The 18,596-nt window shown below is 38.2% G+C and overlaps 1 protein-coding gene across 14 annotated transcripts in view; it reads left to right on the top strand.

The window, feature by feature from the left end:
- Nucleotides 1-18,596, top strand: part of Shaker (potassium voltage-gated channel protein Shaker) — a 120,238-nt gene that overhangs the window by 80,220 nt on the left and 21,422 nt on the right. For all 14 annotated transcript variants that reach the window (XR_013255750.1, XM_077398446.1, XM_077398445.1 and 11 more), the window contains 3 exons: nucleotides 13,861-13,984; nucleotides 16,102-16,367; nucleotides 16,820-17,463. Coding sequence is in view for 13 of the 14 variants with exons in the window: in XM_077398446.1 (XP_077254572.1) it covers nucleotides 13,861-13,984; nucleotides 16,102-16,367; nucleotides 16,820-17,463 (1,034 nt within the window). In the remaining variant the exon portion in view is untranslated. The remainder of the gene's footprint in view (nucleotides 1-13,860; nucleotides 13,985-16,101; nucleotides 16,368-16,819; nucleotides 17,464-18,596) is intronic.

Below are 18,596 nucleotides of genomic sequence, written 5' to 3'. Positions count from 1 at the left end.
AAGGAGAGAATTATGGATGGGGAAAGAAAACGGCAAAGGTATATAAAAGAGATAAGAGAAAGAACGACAACGAGCTCAGTTTATCTTAATTTATCTCAGGTTTTTCTCCCAATTCTTCATATATTAATGCGATAAACTAATACGAAACTGTGCACGTGTTAAAAGTGCGCTAAGAACGAAAAGAGATAGAGTGAGGAAGAGGGAGGAAGTGGATGTGATAAGGGTAGCAGCGTTGTGAGATTGGTGGGTCAGAATCAAGAGTAGTGGTCGGGATGGAGGGGTTCGAAGTAGGGGTATACGAGATGTGGAGGGGGATGTATTGATTGCGTGCGGTTAGTGCAACGAGAAGAGATCCGGCAAAACAGAGAGAGGACAAGTCGAGAAATGAGATGTAGATGAGGAAATTGTGAAAAGAAGATATTGTGAGGTAGATATAGCGTAGAGGAGAGGGAGGAAAAAGCTTCGTGAAACTGAAATAGCGTAACAAACACAGATAAGGGACGGAAGCGAGATTTATTGATAGCAAGATGTTATTCACAAAAAAAATGGAGAATAAAGAAGAGAGAAGAGATCGAAATGAATGAGGATGAATTGAGCGCGGAAAATGAGGACAGAGGATATCGATAAAAGAAATAAAGATATCAGGCATACAGTGTGAATACTATAAAAAAAAATTTTAGAGGGAATGTAGGAAAAATAAAATAATATCGTTGCAGAATTAGAGGAGGATGAAATTACTTGTATAAAAACGGCAAGGGTTCTAGTAGGGACTTAAAGGATTGGGTGGAAAAAGGATATTTTAAATATCGGCTACGTGACTCATTTTTTACTAAACTGCGAGATGATTTATATAGTCTTTTTCACATTTTCTGTTTTTCTGCAAAATGTGAAAATAAAATAAAAATTTACCAGTCAATGAGATATTTAATATCAATTAGGTAATTAAAATCTTTTAGTAAAAATGAAAAGATGTGGAGTAAAAGATTTTGCAAAGACTTTAAGATAATTTATATCTCTTCTTTTTTTTTAATAATTAGTCTTAAAATTAGTTTTTATTCTTACCACTTTACTCAAATAGAATTGAAGAGAAAGTTAAAATTATATCTCTTCTTTTTATTTAATGAAATAAAAGATATCTATAGAAATTCACAAAATGTTATCAGCGTAGTTTTGCATTTAAAATTGTTTAATATTTTTCTTTCCATATATAATAAGCTAAAGATTATTTTAAATTACAACAAAAGATAGCGATGGTCCGAAAACACACAATGTGTTCATAAGTGTGTTCTTTTCCGTTCTAATTACTGTCAACGTACTCAGCATTAGAAACATATTGACAATCGATAAAGAAAGATATGGAAGAAAGAAAAATAAAGTGAGAACACGAAAGGGAACGAGATATAAAGTAAATAGGATGAATGAATAAAGAGAGAGAAATAAAGATATAAAGTAGATTAATTGTGATAGCGAAAGAAAGGGGAAATAAAGAGCTAAAGAGGAAGAGAGAGAAACAAAAGAGAAGAGCAGAGAAAAGGAAGAAAATGGGAAGAATATGAGGAATAACAGGATGTGAGGAGAAAATGAGGGAAAGGAAGAGAGGGAGAGGAGGAAAAGGAGAGAGAAGGGGGAGAGTGAAAGAGAGTAGGAAACAAGAGGGTAGGAGGGAAGAAGATCAATGCTGTTATACGCTGCACAAACTGCTATGTATATGCCACTATTATTTTCTTTCACTCCGAGATATGTGTATGGAAGGAAACTTTCACGACGCGCTTTCGTCGATTCGAAATGGTACGTTAGTCGATGTATGTAGGTCGCCTCGTTGCTCGCTAGCTGGTATGAGTCACGGAAGGAGATGCGCCAGATCGCGGAGTTGGACGGAACAACTTGATGTCAGTAGATCAGCGTTTATCAGATTTGCAATGCGCTGAGGGGTGAAATGACGAATTTTCGACTTGACGAGATGGATACCGTATAATTTTCAATAGTTTAGCTCGTATATGATAATTAGTATAAATGTAAATCTGCATCGAAAAAATTTGCATTAAAAAGTTAAAGGTTTAATTATCAATTTACGCATCTTATTTTTTAATTATTTTTACAGAATCGGATCTCCCTTTTTGGATCCGTTTAATCAAACTGACATGTCATTTACATAGCAATTATTGACACTGCATATTATGTAAGATCCACATAAGAGCCACATCGTTTATACAGTTGCGATATTAGCCTATGTCAAGTTTGATTAAGGCTTGTTTGAGCTGCCGATAAATTGGTATTAATCGTTAGACATTTATCACGCCACGATAAACCAACAGACAATACTGCCAAACTGTTCTCTTTTCGCAATTTCTTTTCTCCAAAACAATAGTAATATGCATTCCAATTTTACACTAATGATTCTTAAATTGGTCGTTCTCCTATGATCTACATTCCTAATACAGAAAGAATTCAAACGGAAGTGATGTGCGGCGCACGCTCGTTTTTTTTTTTTCCATAGCGTTTAGTACGCATGATCGTTCGTTGGGTGGACATGAAATCTCATAATATTATCATCGTTGTCGACAATAACGATGGTGAGAATGGGGGTCGTTCGGTATCGCATTCACCGGTACGAGGACCCCGATCGCCCACGATTTATCATCCCTTCCCGTCCCCTTTCTTCATTGCCTCCTTCCAGCCACCCACTTTTTTCGCAGCATGTTAACCTTCTCTCATCCTCTGCGACGAGCGGTCTGCCTTATCCGCAGAGGGGGGAGAAGAGTAGAAACCCCCAGGAGTGCGGGGTAGGTTGCGAGGTACACACTAGAGTGAGATGGGGTGCACCTCGCTGCCCAGTTTGATTACGCAATAACCATTGATCTTCTCGGCCTGATAGTTAAAACCTTAAGCTTTCTTGAGGTAAAGTTACGTCAATCAGCTTGTTAGGTGAGCCAAAACAGGTTGTTTGAAAATGATTTACAGGATTAAACAGAGATAATTTTTTTTTATTAAATCAATATCAAAGATATTGGAATATATGTGTATATGCTGATTTTCATTTGCCTATTTAATTTTTTATTAGTGCATTTGATCTTGGTTTTTATCCGTCTAATGTGTGTGAGACGATGATAAGATTAAAGATAAACATACTGTAATATTAACAATATTATTATTTAACATTTAGCCAAGTATTATTATTTGCTTCTTTTTGACTTATTTTGATATCTATTTATAATATGAAGCTTGACACAAAACTTGACATAAATAGGAGGGAGATTTTATCGGATTAAATGGTCTGTATTTTACTATAAAAGAATTTTTTTTTAATTAGCATGTTACCTGTATACTACTGTAAACATGTATACTGCTGAGTGATGTAATACATTAGTTAAATTCTTTTTATTGTTACACGCATTATAAAATATTAAAAAATATATATTTAATTATTTGAGAAATTTTATTTGGCGTAATTTTAACTTAATGAGAATAAAGTTCTTAAATTATAAATAATGCATATTTTGTAACACATATTTTCAAGTAGTAGTAATTGGGAAGATGAAGAAAAATACAATGGTAACACATAAAATACAAAAAAGCAGACTGAAGACTAATTAGAGGACAGAAAATCTATAGTGCAACGAAATAAAAGAGTTAAGTGAAAGGCACGTAGAAAAGACACCGAAGGTACGCCTAAACGAAAGCTCATATATGCATGGAAAATACGTGCGCTCACGGCTGCACGCTAGACTTCGTGATCGGGACAAACGAGACAGCGGCGACGAAGACACAGTTCCAGCGCGGTGTAGTTTGGCGTGGCATGGCGTAGCGTGGTATGACAAGGCATGGTCGAACACGGAGATGTGCAGTTCTAGGTAGGGTGAGGACGCGGAACAGAGAGGGAAGGGTTCGCGCGAGATGGAGAACGACAGAGGTGGCCGCTCACCGAACGTGTTTGAGGTGGTCGGGTAGTGAAAGGTAGAGGACATCCTCGCGCAGGGGGACGCGCGCAGCTTGCTGGCTGCTCCAGTGAGCGAAGCCGCGCGCGAGACGAGGAAGAAGGCACGGCGGAAGCGAGCCGCTTCTGTCTTCGATTCGCGATACTCCCCTATGCGTCGTGCTCCCACCACCACCACCACCATTACCACCACCACCACCACCATCACCACCACCACCGGCGACCTCCACCACCTCTGTCTAGCTCGCGGCTCGAGGAAGCGGAAGAGAGAGAAAGGAACGGGAGGAATAGTCCGGGTGGAGTGAGAGAGGTGAGGAACGGTGAGGAAGCTCGGCCGACACGGTGTGGTGTCCTCAGACGAGTTCTCGTCGGCGTAGCGCGAAGGCGTGGAGCCGAGAGAACGACTCGCTGTGGCCTCCCGGTCGCTCCTCGTGGCGGCCGTAGGTATACGCGGAGGAACAAGAGTGAGCGGAGCAGCCGGAGTGGCCCGAGCCGCGGGCGGACGGTAGTGCCAGCGCGCACGAGTGCCAGTTTCGCGGAGAAGTGCGTGCGCGAACGAAGCCGCGGCCTCCCCGGTCGGTCGGCGCGGTGGCGGCGGTGCCGAGAGGTGCAATCGCGCTCGAGATTTACCAGGTGCCGTGAAGTGAGGGTGCGGAAAAGGCGTTGTCGTCATCGTCATCGTCGTCGTCGTCGTCGTCGTCGTCGTCGTCGCCGTCGCCGTCGCGAGAGAAGACGCTCTCTCCTCCTGTACGATGATCAATTCGAGGCGGGTTGGACGGACGAGCTGCCGCCCGTCCCATTCGATCTGGCGCGGCTGGTCGTCCTCGTCGTCGAGCGTCAGCGATCGACAATGAAATTCGGCGAAATGCGCGAGGACATCAGCACCACTTGATCCTGGGAAGCACCGTTCACCTCGCCCCGCTGCGCGCGTTCTCCTGCATCGGAGTCTTCCTTCGAAACGGGGCGTATAAGACGGGATAAGGGTGGGAAAGATCGAGAGACCCGGAGGAGAATTGGAGGAACGGAAAAGAGAGAGAGAGAGAGAGAGAGAGAGAGAGAGAGAGAGAGAGAGAGAGAGAGAGAGACGAAATACGAAATAATTGGGATAAGGGAAGAGAGAGGTAGAACGGAAAAGGAAATAGGAAGGCTGATGAGTGATGAAGCAGGAGGAAAGGGTTGAAAAGCTAGGAAGAGAATAGACAGTCAGCAGCAGGAGCAGCAGCCATTTTGGTCGTGCGTTCTGCGCTGCCGCCGCTAACTATCTGATCACAAGTGATCATTGGTGATCTCGCGACGAATTTGGTGAACCCGTGTCGGATAATATCGTCGGTGGTGCAGAGTGACGTCCGTGACAGGGGGATTCACGCGAAAAAAGGGTTGGTATGCGATGAGAAGGAGAGAACGGCTCGAGGAAGCGTGTGTGTGGAAGAGGGAGTGGGAGACAGTGTGAGCAAGAACAAAGAAGAGTGGAGAAGGGCGGCGAGGGTGGCGGGGTGGGACCATCAAAGGGTGCGTGTTGTGCGGGGGTGCACCGCTCTCCGGTGGCATGGGGCTCGGGAGGGGGACTCGCCCCCTCTCGTAACCGCCGCGAAGCGCCAAGATTTCCCGCATCGAGTTCATCGAGAAATGGGGGCTGACCCCTGTCCTCAAACCGAGGCAGGACCTACGCCCCCACCGGAATGGTGCGGAGGAACACGGCGACACGAGGTAGGCCGAGCCGAGCGGCCGCATTCAGTAGCGAAAGTACGACATAGAGGACTGAAATGCGATGAAAATGTTGTCGATGCTAGGATGACAGGTCATTTGAATAATACATAGCGATAACGATTGCGGGATATATTCTTGTCAATCGGCACCCCAGCCATGATTTATGAAATTCTTCAGTCGCGTAGATCGTAAGGGGTTTTAGTTTCTTGAATTTATAAAGGTGGATGGATTATAATTTCTGGAAATTAAAATCCTGAGAAAGCTGCGATACACGTTTCCGCAAGACTGAACTGTAACGATAGGTAGTGAGTCATTTGAATGTGTATATAGAGAAAATGAAAGTATCCCAATTATCGCTAATAGCGGTTGCCGTAGTATGCTGTGCTAGGTTTTAGAATTTATTGATTTACAAAATATTTGACTGTTTAAAGTTTTAGGATTCATGATATATGTAGATTCTAATAATCGCTTGCGATCTTAAAATCTCAATTAAATTTCATGCATCCTTAGATCCATAAATTTATGAATTTAAAAATATTCAAGGTTTTTGAATTAGCTGTGACTGTTGAATTGCATGCGAACAGTAAAATAGATTCGTAAAAAAATATAGATGTGTGCACCAAAGACGAGCATTGAAATTTCACGGCGCACGCTTGGTTTGTTATAGCTCTTGGCTCTTATGTAAACTTTATCTTTTTTTTTTTTGAGTTTTATCTCTACAATAAAACGTCGTTTATGTTCCCCTGGAATTTCGTCATTGCATTACTATATGTACCTAATCATCATCGATTTAATATAATTGAAGTATTATATAACATGCTATATTGTTATTGGCGCTCAAACCAATAATATTAAATAAATTCCATTAAAATGTTGTTTTATTATATTGAAATCCGTTAACTATAAATATAATCAGTATATGTATCAGAAACTCAGTATTCAATCAATCCAATTTAATAAAGTAATAAACTGCAGCTGCATAAACTCAACTACTATATTTGTTTACACATAAATATTGACTTCAATTTTAGGACAGTTGAATTTTATTATCACATATGTTTTACGTCTTATTATTATCGAAATTAATCTAGTTATCGTTATTGATTATTTCAAGAATCTGAAATAGATGCATAATTTCTGGTTGAAACTCAAATTCATATTTTAAAATTCGAAACAAACTTTAGAATTAAAATAATTGTAATTAAAATATGTTAATGTGTTATCTAAAATATAAGGTTGTGTTATTAAGCTGCTATAAGCTGTTATAAGTTGCTATAAGCTTGTTATAAGTAAAAACAGATACAAACATTTGTAAACCAATTTTAAGGATTCGATGAAACAGGGGTAAATATATGATATAATTTTCTTGACTACGTCACACATTTATTGCGACACTGTCATTGTTGGATTGTTATGTCTATATTAATGTTAAGCTCCTGGATATAAATAATGTTAAAAGTATGATACATTTTTTTTAAATAAATTTGCAATTTCTCAAAAAAAAAATTATAGATTAAACAAATTATTACTAGTTTTGCTACATAAACATCAGTCATCGAAACAATAAAACAATATAAACTTAACCGACAACCGCATTGCGCTTAACCTGCTTTCTGTTAATGGCAGACTTTAAAATGCACTTTAGGGTACTTGTGATTTGCGAGGAAACTACGTATTCGAGAGAGGCAAAGAAAAATATAGAAAGCAGAGCAATATTTTTCTCGATGATCGTTGCGTCTATTTTCATTTACGGTTCACGATACGATTTGTACCAATTATTCCGCATCTCGCGGCTGATTTATTCCCAACATTTTTTTCCTTAGAAAAAAGCCCAGAGGAGAGGCGTATACAAATGATCAATGAGCCGCTCTAATAATAAACTGAACAATCACATACCCGATAATCGCACGCGTGTTTTTGTCTTCATTTCCTCTGCGCGCTTTAATCTATAAATAATTATTTGAGATTTAACTCTTTCTGTGGAGAGCCACAGAAAGTCTTTTAAAATAAAAAGTACTAAAGCATTTTGATATTTTAAAATTGTAAAAGCGAAAATGATATAATTGAATAAGGATACAGGGAAAAAATAATCAATTAATGTCCGTTCGGAGTAATTTTGATAAACGCAATTTTAAGTTTTAAAACATCATCTTAGGAAGCTAATGAAAAAATTAGTACAAAATTTAGTGAATATCGGAATGCAGCTTTAGTGTTTACTTAATTAGTAAAACGTTACTTAATAAATTAATACTTAATTAATAAAACACACACATTACTTAATAGAACATTTAAAAAATACTTAATAAAATATTAATTTACATTGTACGTTGGGTTATGATGATTTTTCCCCGTAAACGCGTGAATTATGATTATTTTCTTTCCTAGCACAGTACATCTTTTGGCCATATTTCCAATGAATTGTAACTGTTCTTGATCAAAACAGATACGAATTATGAAAGTTCTTTGAAAATGCCACAAGATATGTATAATCAAATCAATTTCGACAAAAAGTGAACTTTGATCGTTTCTCCCCGGTACCCTTCAATTGTTATTTCGAAAAATAAATTTTGTGATGGATCGGATGATTTATAACGCTTGGAGAGAAATGTATAGACTGCACACATATGGTGGAGTGTTAACCACTTCAGCGTAACTTTAGCGGAAGAAAACAGTATCGAAGAAACGAGTAAATGGAAACATGATGCTTATAATCACAACACACCGTATGGCCGAGTATTTATACGTTAATAGAGGCGAGGTGGTTAAATATCGTGGTGTTAAACTACGCCGCTAAAAATACCATTTCCCATTTCTGACTAGCAGCTATCTTTAGGACAGGAGCAAAGCATTCCTCCTTCGCCGAGGATTCCCGTGGAATGCGTTTGCTACGATTCCCTCCACGATTCATTGCCGCGATAATGAATTCTTTCAAGCTGTTAGGGGAGCCCACGTTTAGGGGATACGGGGATTAGGGACAGATACACATATACGTCTTCCCACATATTTTCTTCCCGGAACTGCCGCGAAGAAAATTGGTTTTATTCAGATTGACGCGGTGAATACAAATACATAATCGAGAGATTCGATATGGGGAAAAAAAACCTAATATACACGTACGATGATGGAACTATGTATTCAACGAGGCGATAATTTCTGGAAAAATAAATAAAAAGAGTGTATCTTCTATCTCTGTTTATATCAAAATCAATATCTAAATTATCGGTATTCTCTATTTATTCGCGTCTCACGCGCGTGTACGACTCTCTTTTGACGTATGTACTTGAACTCATGTATATACGCACGCAAGAAGAATGCACCCTTCGCGTGGGCGTCCGTCACGTGCGTGCTTATCACGTGCGAGGGCATTCGCACTCGTGTGTTTGCATCGGGCTGATATGACGTTCTTGTTTAAAGTGTCGTATGTGTTTCAACATGATAGCGCCATTGTCTTCGAAAAATTGTATCCAAAGCTTACTTCATATTTTTAAAAAATTTAATATTTAATAATCTAAATATATCTAAATGGGATTTTGTAATAAATTCATTAAATCGATTTCCCCAATATAGGTGATTAAAAACAAAACAGTTTAACTTAAAAAGTTCGCTAAAGTTTTGATATTAAATTATCGTGCAAAAAATCTATTGTGAAAATTTACAATACCGTATTTGACCTAAATGCAGAATTACAATACAGTGTAATATCTTTAAATCGCATTTTCGCCAAATAAATCTTTCAATTTTCTTCCCCGTTAATATTTGCTTCTCTCGCACCTTTTCGTTTAATGTAACTTCATAAAGATCGTCAAGGGCTGCTGCCGCATTGCTCTGCAGTGGCCTCTCTATTATTCGTTGGATCGCACTCGATGCAGCGGGAAAATGTGGACAACGTATTAAGAAGCGAAAAGTAGTACGCGACGAGGTAGCTCAGGCTTCTTGAGAAAGTTCTGAATTAATGATGAAGTTAGGACCAGAAACTAGAGACGAATATAGACCTAAAAATTCCTAATAAATATATGAATTTGTTATTTATAAGATATTTTTCTTTACTAAAAAATGTATCTCTTCTAATTTCTATATTTATTGATTTTATTATTAATACGTAAATTTAGTAATATTTTTTTAGCATGTCAATTTGCTATTTTGTCAGTTTTCAGTTTGTTTAGCTTTTAATTTTTTTTATACAAAATATATTATATAATTATTTTGTATAAAAGAGTAATATTTATGAAGTTATTTTTAAAATTTTTGTTTGTCCAATAAATTCTCCATTTTGACGGGACAAAAAGTTATGTTTCCAGAAATAAAATGGTTGTACTAAATTTGAAGAGGATATCAGGATGTGAGAGATATTAAGACTTCGAATTCGATTCTACCCTTTTTTAAAAAAGGATCGGGTTAACTTCCTTCTTGAAAATTTGTGTGCAGTCAGCTTTTTTGTCTTTCTCCCCGTCGATCTCTTCTTTTAATATGGGTCAGCCTGGATTATGCCGAGACATGAATGGTCGCGTAAAAATAAGAAGAACGATGCTTCATGTAGGCGAAGTGTTGCGGATAAAGGGGAGTGAAGAGCTTAAGAGCTTAATAAATATTTAAGGCTTTTCATTTCGTCGTTTTTTGACGAGAGGGAAATTGTGATACGCAAGGTAATAGTCATACTACTCATACTTTGCCATGGATTGGAATTTTATTAAATTTTAAAAGGCAGATTGGTTTTTTTTTAAGACAGGAGCATGGTGTTTTATTAGATGCAACATGCAAATTATCGCGTTTTCACGTTGCAATTTAGTAGTTGCAGATTGAAAAATATGCTTTCGTTAAAATATTTTTTCACCGGATGTGTCATTATAGAAAATATAAATATGGATATCAATAAATTTTACGAAACATTTTTATTTTAACAATATTACAGAGCTATATCATATTTTATTAATTATATATCCGAGTGTATAATTGCCAGTTTGATAATTGCAGATTACAAGAATGAATATTTATTCTTTTTTTTCCAACTAATCAACTTGCATAACTCATTATTTCTTTTCATCTCTTTTCTGTCTTCCAATTTATTATTCTTTTTTCAGGATATATATATACACTCGGATAATATTAAATAAATGGAATTCATTCTTTGTTGAAGTTATTACAAGACCAGATTTACCAATTACTTCTTTCCTAGCTGATAAGAACCACCCATCCGTAATAAGTATCAGCTCTTTTATTACTCGGCATTATTAAATATTGGCGGATTATACTTAAATCGAGAAAAAGTTAATAAAATGGTAAAATTTATAAACATTTTAAACAACATTAATGGACTCCACAAAAAGAATCGGATAATAGAATAAATAAAATAAAAATGGAATTGGATATATGGAATAAATAAATAAATCTAACTAACTACTATATATAATTTAATATTTATTATTTAATATCTGAAAAATTGAGGAAGATTTAAAAAAATGGGAAGGTTTCTTTCGTCAAGTATCTCGTGTATGGGAACATTTTATAGCGATTTGATATTTATCATAATTATTGTGGGCGGAATAATTTACACGTGTAATAGCCTACGCATTATGATTGGTGGCGAAATGTCAAAATGATGTAGTGCACACCGTGTACGATAGTTAATTTCGAATCATAATCTGGGTCCTGTTTAAATTCCTTGGGATTTAAATGCTCGAAAATTACGTCGGGTGCATAAAAAAACATGCAACAATGTGCATTTATTAATAAGCTTCACGGTGCCGGTGCAATGCTGCGCTTCGCGTATGGAAACATTAGAATTATTTCTTATTTTTCTGATTCTTTTAGCAGATAGTCACAATCACGTTACGAATGATTAATGAATATTACAATATTAGAATTTGCTTGTCAAACAATTATTGTGAGAGCTCCCTTTTTATGGATTTTCTGAAATTCCAAAATGAATTATTGAAATGTCGCGGGCACGCCGAGGGTTCACTTGTCGCACGTGAAATTCTTCTCCATGGCGGCACGTGCCATCGCAACGGTGAGATCGCGTAGTGGCTATTTTCGCCATTACGTCGCGCTATTTCCATCGTCGCGCGCTCCGGGGGTACACGGACTTCAAAATTGATGTTTGTCCTCGTCGCATCGGCTTTCCATTGACGTCCCAAAATAAATCGCCAATCGACGTAACCCCCGCCAGATATATCGACTGGATGCATCCTCGCTTCTAAATCGGGCGGCTCGTAAAGTAACGCCAACTAGCCGTGGGCGACTTTTACATCTTACACAAGTGGACTATTCGACGATCGCAATCCTAAAAACGCTAACCCGAAATATTCCGGTATAGCCTCGACTGGATCAAGTTCTCCCGTTCAAAGTCTTTCGCATCGCGAAGAACGAGGCGAGCAAGTAGAAATCAATTACGATTCCGCAATAAAGAGCTTATCGATCGTATTATTGCCCCACAGCTGAATTTCACGATTCTTCGTCTCCTCCAGTTCTTCTAATGTTAAAACTCGATAAAAGACTGATGTTTTGTTTATGAAATATTATTTTTCTTGCTTACCAGACAGATGTATAATATTTTCAATGTTACCGTAAGCACGTTTTAGATTCACTGAGGCTTTTAAGACAAATCATAAATTACTTCCGGCATATTGGCAACGACTAAAAATTCGTTCGTCAGTAATGATTTTCCGTCCCGAAATCGTTATGGGAGAGTTTTTATTCAGACGAATAAACTTTTATGAGATAAGAGTTTCTCTACAAAGATCGAGGTAATTTTTGGAGCTCTCGGAGGGACGATTATTTTTTCATTCATTCTCAAAAGATATCACCTAAGCGCCCAAACATCCACGCGTGTCTGATTACACGTGATTTACTAGATTACTACCATTCTGTTCGTGATTTAACTAAGATTGAAGAGAAAATTTTATTTAAAAGCTGAAAATGGACAGAGGCCAACTTAACTCAGTGTGTTATTTTGCTTCTGATTCACACCATTATTCTGAAAGTCGTTTGATATTTTTGAGGACATTCAATCCAACTGTTTCGATCGCTCGACAGGTTAATTATGTGCCTGGCAACCTTTACCAACGTAATTTCCGATTGTCGCTCCCGACATTCACCCAAATCGCGTATCTTCGATCTGTTTGACTATCGTCAGTACTGACGCGCATTGCACTCATCGATTGCTTGACACACTTTCGACACGCCAATTCCAGTAGAGATTGCCAATAAGTAGATACGTTAACACGTAGATTATTTATTATAGATTATAGATATGCATCGTGTGTTTCTATTTTTATTGAACCCGTTAGAACATCAAGTCTAACAGCCTCTGGTAGACACGTACACCACGCGTTCACCTGTTAGTCTATTAATAAGACAGGCCCGCGGACCACTTTCTGGTAAACTGAAAGTGTATGTGCCTGATACAGGGTGGTTAAAAAAAAAATCCAACATTTATATGTGGAAATAATTTTTTTGGAGAAGCAGAACTGATGACGAGAGATATCACGAGTAACAAATGTATTTTGTCTTTGAAGAGTCTCCACTTGTTTGCCATCATTGTCAACGCATTCTTGGAATCTTCTTCAAGTGGTCTTCAGAGCTCTGAGGTATATTTCTTTGGGTGTTGCAATCACATTTGTAATTTTGCACATTTGAGATCTTGCACATTGCAATGATGGTGAACAAGTGGAGACTCATTTGTTACTATGATATCTTGCGCGTTACCCCAGTTCTGTTTCTCTAAAAAAGTTACTGCCATACAAGTGTTAACATTTTTTTTTTAAGCACCCTGTATAGCACAGACGAACTATTTAATATTTATGATAAAATTAAGAATCAACAGAAAGTTCAAACAGTGTATCAACAGAATTTCCACAATTCTAATCTAATTTACGATTTATAACTTTATTAAATCTATAATTTTAACTTACGGTCTCTAATGTAAAAAATATTTCAATCTATATAAATTCTTGTGCCACATATTATATATAGTGACGGTCCCGGAATGGTTCTGTATGCGCTGTACAAATTTTATTAGACTACTTCAGACTAGATCAGCGTATGAATTTCTTTCTAATCTAGCGTAATGTAGTAATTTCTATGAGAGAATTCTTCCTCTGACCTATAAGGCTGTACGTCATGTATGTGTCAGGTGAATACTGAAATAACGGTGCGCGGTATAACTTCTCGAACGTGCTGTCAGAGAGTTATTAACGACGTTATGACTATGATTATTATAGATCGCTGCCGAAACTCAGCAGCCAGGACGAGGATGGGACGAACCCCCACACCCAATACACAGGCGTCACACACTTCGAACCCATACCGCACGATCATGACTTCTGCGAAAGGGTCGTCATCAACGTGAGTGAGAATTTTGGCATTTTAACCGTTTTGAATCTCGCCATCCCGCCGCCTTTCCACGATACTTCCAGAATGACGAACAGTCATGCAAATGACCTCACCAATTGACGTATCGCAGCGCGTCTCGTCGCTCTGAGAGAAAATATATATTCCTTACATTGTAATATTTTTTTTGTTTTGTGTCAGGTTAAAGAATTCTTATAAAGAGACATGTTAAAAACTTTTTGGCTTTTTATTACCATTGGCGCCACCGATTCTCGGAGGTGAAAAATGACTCCGGCTCCGAATGCCAAAAAAGTTTCGTCTTTACGGAGTTTTGGCACCACGGATCTTTAATCTCTCGCGAATTCTTGGTGCCGTAAATCCTAGATTCGACGGTTCCCAAGGCAAAGGCAGTAAAATATGCTACTGATCTCTCATACATGTAAATATAATTCCATTTTTAATATATTGTTCTCTAATCTGTTTTGCTCTCTCGTCGTTTTCTGTAACAAGTTCTCTTTTATCACTATACGAATTACCGCGTACGTTTATTATGTATTTAGGTAATTCCAGTCCGGTTCGGCATTCACACGCTTTCCTTTTCTGTCTTTTTTTTTCTTTCTTTTTTTTTTTCACAAAGTGAGATTAGTCTCAAGACACGAAGTGACCTACAGACTGCGTTTTGGCGGTTATCCAAGTTCGTCTTGGAATCGGAGGCGATATAGAATCAAGGTTATATTGTGTGAACGGAATTATCTGTCCTCGCGCGCGGATGACACGACTGCATTGCGCCAATTACAACAATCGATTCAATCGATGCATTTTACTCGATTTTTTTCTCCTTTTTTCCTCTCTTTGTCTCAACGTGGTGGGCACGTGAACCTCGACGGAGGTCAAAGCACGCCGCATGACGTGTACGCGTGGGTGAAGCGTGTGGGTGTAAGAATCGGCGTGCAACGTGCACTCTAATACAACACATATACCTTCCATTCTGTCGATTAAGAGCAAAATATTAAAAGCGTTAAAATGTAATCGAACATTATCTAAATAATATATTTTACTTTTTTTCCCCCTCATAGTGATAAAAGTGCTTTTGATCTCCTTTTGTGAAAAGGCACGTTGTTCCCTTTATGACGAATGGGCCATGCAATGGTTATCTTTCCTACTCGTTGATCCTTGAGCGTAATTTTATTCACGAAATACAGGTTCGTACAGAGCGGAAATACGTTCGTTGCTGGATTTACATTTTGCTGCCTTTACTTTATTTCTTTCTGTTTTCTTTCATTTCCTCTCTTCATTTCCATTTCACTGTGAATATAAGTTTTGATTTTTCTCGTGTATTCGGTTCTCCAAGAATAAGTGACTTCATCGATTCGTTATTGTTCAATAAAAATTACCGAAATTTTTATGTGTTTCTCATTAAGTTTGTGCAAAAATATTAGAAGAGAAATTAATTCTGTTGTTTGTCTTTAAAGTTCACTCAAATACGGTTCTAGATTCTTTCATTCTTTACCTTATAATTCATTATTCAGACATATTTTTGTTCTCGCAATATCACAATTTCTTAGTAGTAGAGTTGTTGATTCAACGTATCCTTCAAGATTAAAAATATCTTTTCAGACTAGCTCCATACATTCTACGTAGCAAATATTTAATTCTATAGTTTTCCAATGTTATGGCTCCATTGTATGAATCTTTCGTATGCGTTGTTTATCAATATAAATTCTCGATTTGGTCATAGACTGGGGCATTGACAAAAGGTACCTTGAACATTGGTACTAACACATATATTAATATATATAATATAATATAATATATAATATAATATAATATATATATATATAAAATATATATATAAAATATATATAATATAATATGTATAATATATGTATTTCCTAAAAAATTTTAGAAACTTAAAATTATATATTATCAGACTATTAAACATAAGTTAACATCAACGTTTGGTGGGTGGTCCACTCACGATCGATGTGACAATTCCTGATAATACGTTAGTCCCTTTGTGAAACGAGCAACCCCCGACAATCACCCGCCCCCCGTTCCAATTAATCGCTCGAACGGTGCGCCCCGCCCAGCGTGGCGCCACCGTACCAATAATCGATTATTGCAATCGACAGGTGAGCGGGCTACGGTTTGAAACACAGCTGCGTACGCTGAACCAATTTCCGGACACGTTGCTCGGCGATCCGACACGGCGACTCCGATACTTCGATCCACTGCGCAACGAATACTTTTTCGATCGGAATCGACCTTCCTTCGATGCCATACTCTACTACTATCAGAGCGGCGGCCGCCTACGCCGCCCGGTCAACGTCCCGCTCGATGTCTTCTCCGAAGAAATCAAGTTCTACGAGCTGGGCGAGATGGCTACCAACAAGTTCAGGTACGAACCGCCGGCTGTCTGGTTCTCAGGGATTTCGCGCGCGTAACCCAGTTATTGCAATTAAAGTTTGTGTAAACGTCAGATTCCTCGATTCTCTATAAATTCTTGAGTCTACAGACATCTTCGTTTCCTGACATCAAATATTTTTATATCTATATATAGCCTTTCCGAAACGGATTACATCTTTTTACTTCGATGTATAGATTGTTTTTTTTTTTACCAATTTAAAGTGAACTTGTTTCTAGACTTTTGATTTGTGATTCTACATTTTTAGTTCTAGAGATTCTAGCTGCATTTTGCATCCAAACTTTGTTTCTGTAGACTCTCAAAAAGAACTTGTATATAAACATTGTGTATCACCGCAAATACACAGATACAAGCATAATCTATAGAAAACTTAAAAGGAGTAAGCCAGTATTGCGGTACTAATGAAGTAACAATCGACCAAACAGGGAGGACGAGGGCTTCATTAAGGAGGAGGAGAAGCCGCTGCCGTCGCACGAGTTTCAGAGGAAGGTCTGGCTCCTGTTCGAATATCCGGAAAGCTCGCAGGGTGCCCGAGTGGTCGCCATAATCTCCGTCTTCGTGATCCTCCTGTCGATCGTGATCTTCTGTTTGGAGACGCTGCCCGAGTTCAAGCACTACAAGGTCTTCAACACGACGACGAATGGCACGAAAATCGAGGAGGACGAAGTGCCGGACATCACGGACCCGTTCTTCCTAATAGAGACTATCTGTATCATCTGGTTCACGTTCGAGTTAACAGTGCGCTTCCTCGCCTGCCCAAATAAATTCAACTTCTTCCGTGACGTAATGAACATCATCGACATCATCGCGATCATTCCATATTTCATCACCCTCGCCACGGTGGTGGCCGAGGAGGAGGACACGCTGAATTTACCCAAGGCGCCGGTAAGCCCGCAGGACAAAAGTACGAACCAGGCGATGTCCTTGGCGATACTCAGGGTGATCAGGCTGGTCCGAGTGTTCCGGATATTCAAGTTATCCAGGCACAGTAAAGGCCTCCAGATCCTCGGGCGGACCCTCAAGGCCTCCATGAGGGAACTCGGGTTGCTCATCTTTTTCCTTTTTATCGGTGAGTTTGATAACGTTCTGCGAACGATTAGCGATAAGTATAAGACAAGAATTGAAGATTTATTATTCATTTTATATGAATTACGTTTACAAAAGCTGCAAGATAGACACCTACATTTATCTGGATTCGATATTTGCAGATATATTAAAGCGATATATGTATACGAGTACTCTTCCCATTAATTATATTATAACACTTATTAAAAATATATTAATTAGATAATTTTATTGCATATACACTCCAAACAACACAATGTCCAAAAGAAAGACATAAGACGTTCTAATGACGTCTTTAACCCTATAGCTTGCTACATTTCGGTCCAGTGGACCGCTAAACGTTTTTCGGTTTTCTAGTTTTCACATAACATAATTTTCTAGTTTTCTTATAATAAGTTTATCATAAACATCTTATTCAAACTCTGTATTTCCAATTCTTACATTACATAAAAATATTAATTAGAATGAAAATGATGGAATAATGTGTGGCTCGCTAGGGTCAAGACGTTTTATGCCCCGATTTTGGACATTGTGCTGTCTGGGACGGAATATAATTTTAATAATACTCAAATTGTATTGGCTTATAAGGATTTATAAAATTAATCTAAAGAGATTAATTAAATTAAGCGGGAAAAATCTAGGAAGGGAAAGTCAGGAAAAGAGAAAAGGAGAAGGAAAAGGAAAAAGAGAGGCAATATCAAAAAATAGTACATTTCGTGAAAATAGGGAAGCTCAAAATATAGGAAGATCAAGCTTTTGTAATTCCAGCTTCGAAACCTATGGTTCTTAGTATCTAATCGCTCCTGCGGGATTTATGGCATCGCTCTATCGTGCATAAACGGAAACTTTCTTCTTCTTCTTCTTTTTCTTCTTTTTCTTCTTTCTCTTGAATTAGGGTTGAGCTTGTTTTTCCAACTTTATGGCGTCTCTTCCGAGGCTTATTGCTGGTCTTGTGAACATTCATTTTTGTTTTACCGTGGGTAGGCTGCTAACCTTGCCCATAAATGTTCCTCTTTCGTCCGGGCTTAGGACCGGCAGTGTTGACTCCTGAGCTACTCACTCACTCGTCACACAGGCGGAGTAAGCATATATGGGATAATGGTCGGGATCCATTGATTACTAGTCGATCGCTTTTGT

Source organism: Temnothorax americanus, unplaced genomic scaffold (assembly GCF_048541705.1).
Source record: "Temnothorax americanus isolate GAGA-0224 unplaced genomic scaffold, ASM4854170v1 Scaffold12, whole genome shotgun sequence".
Taxonomy (NCBI): domain Eukaryota; kingdom Metazoa; phylum Arthropoda; class Insecta; order Hymenoptera; family Formicidae; genus Temnothorax; species Temnothorax americanus.
The sequence above is the reverse complement of the archived record's forward strand: the minus strand, read 5'-3'. Positions and strand labels throughout refer to the sequence as shown.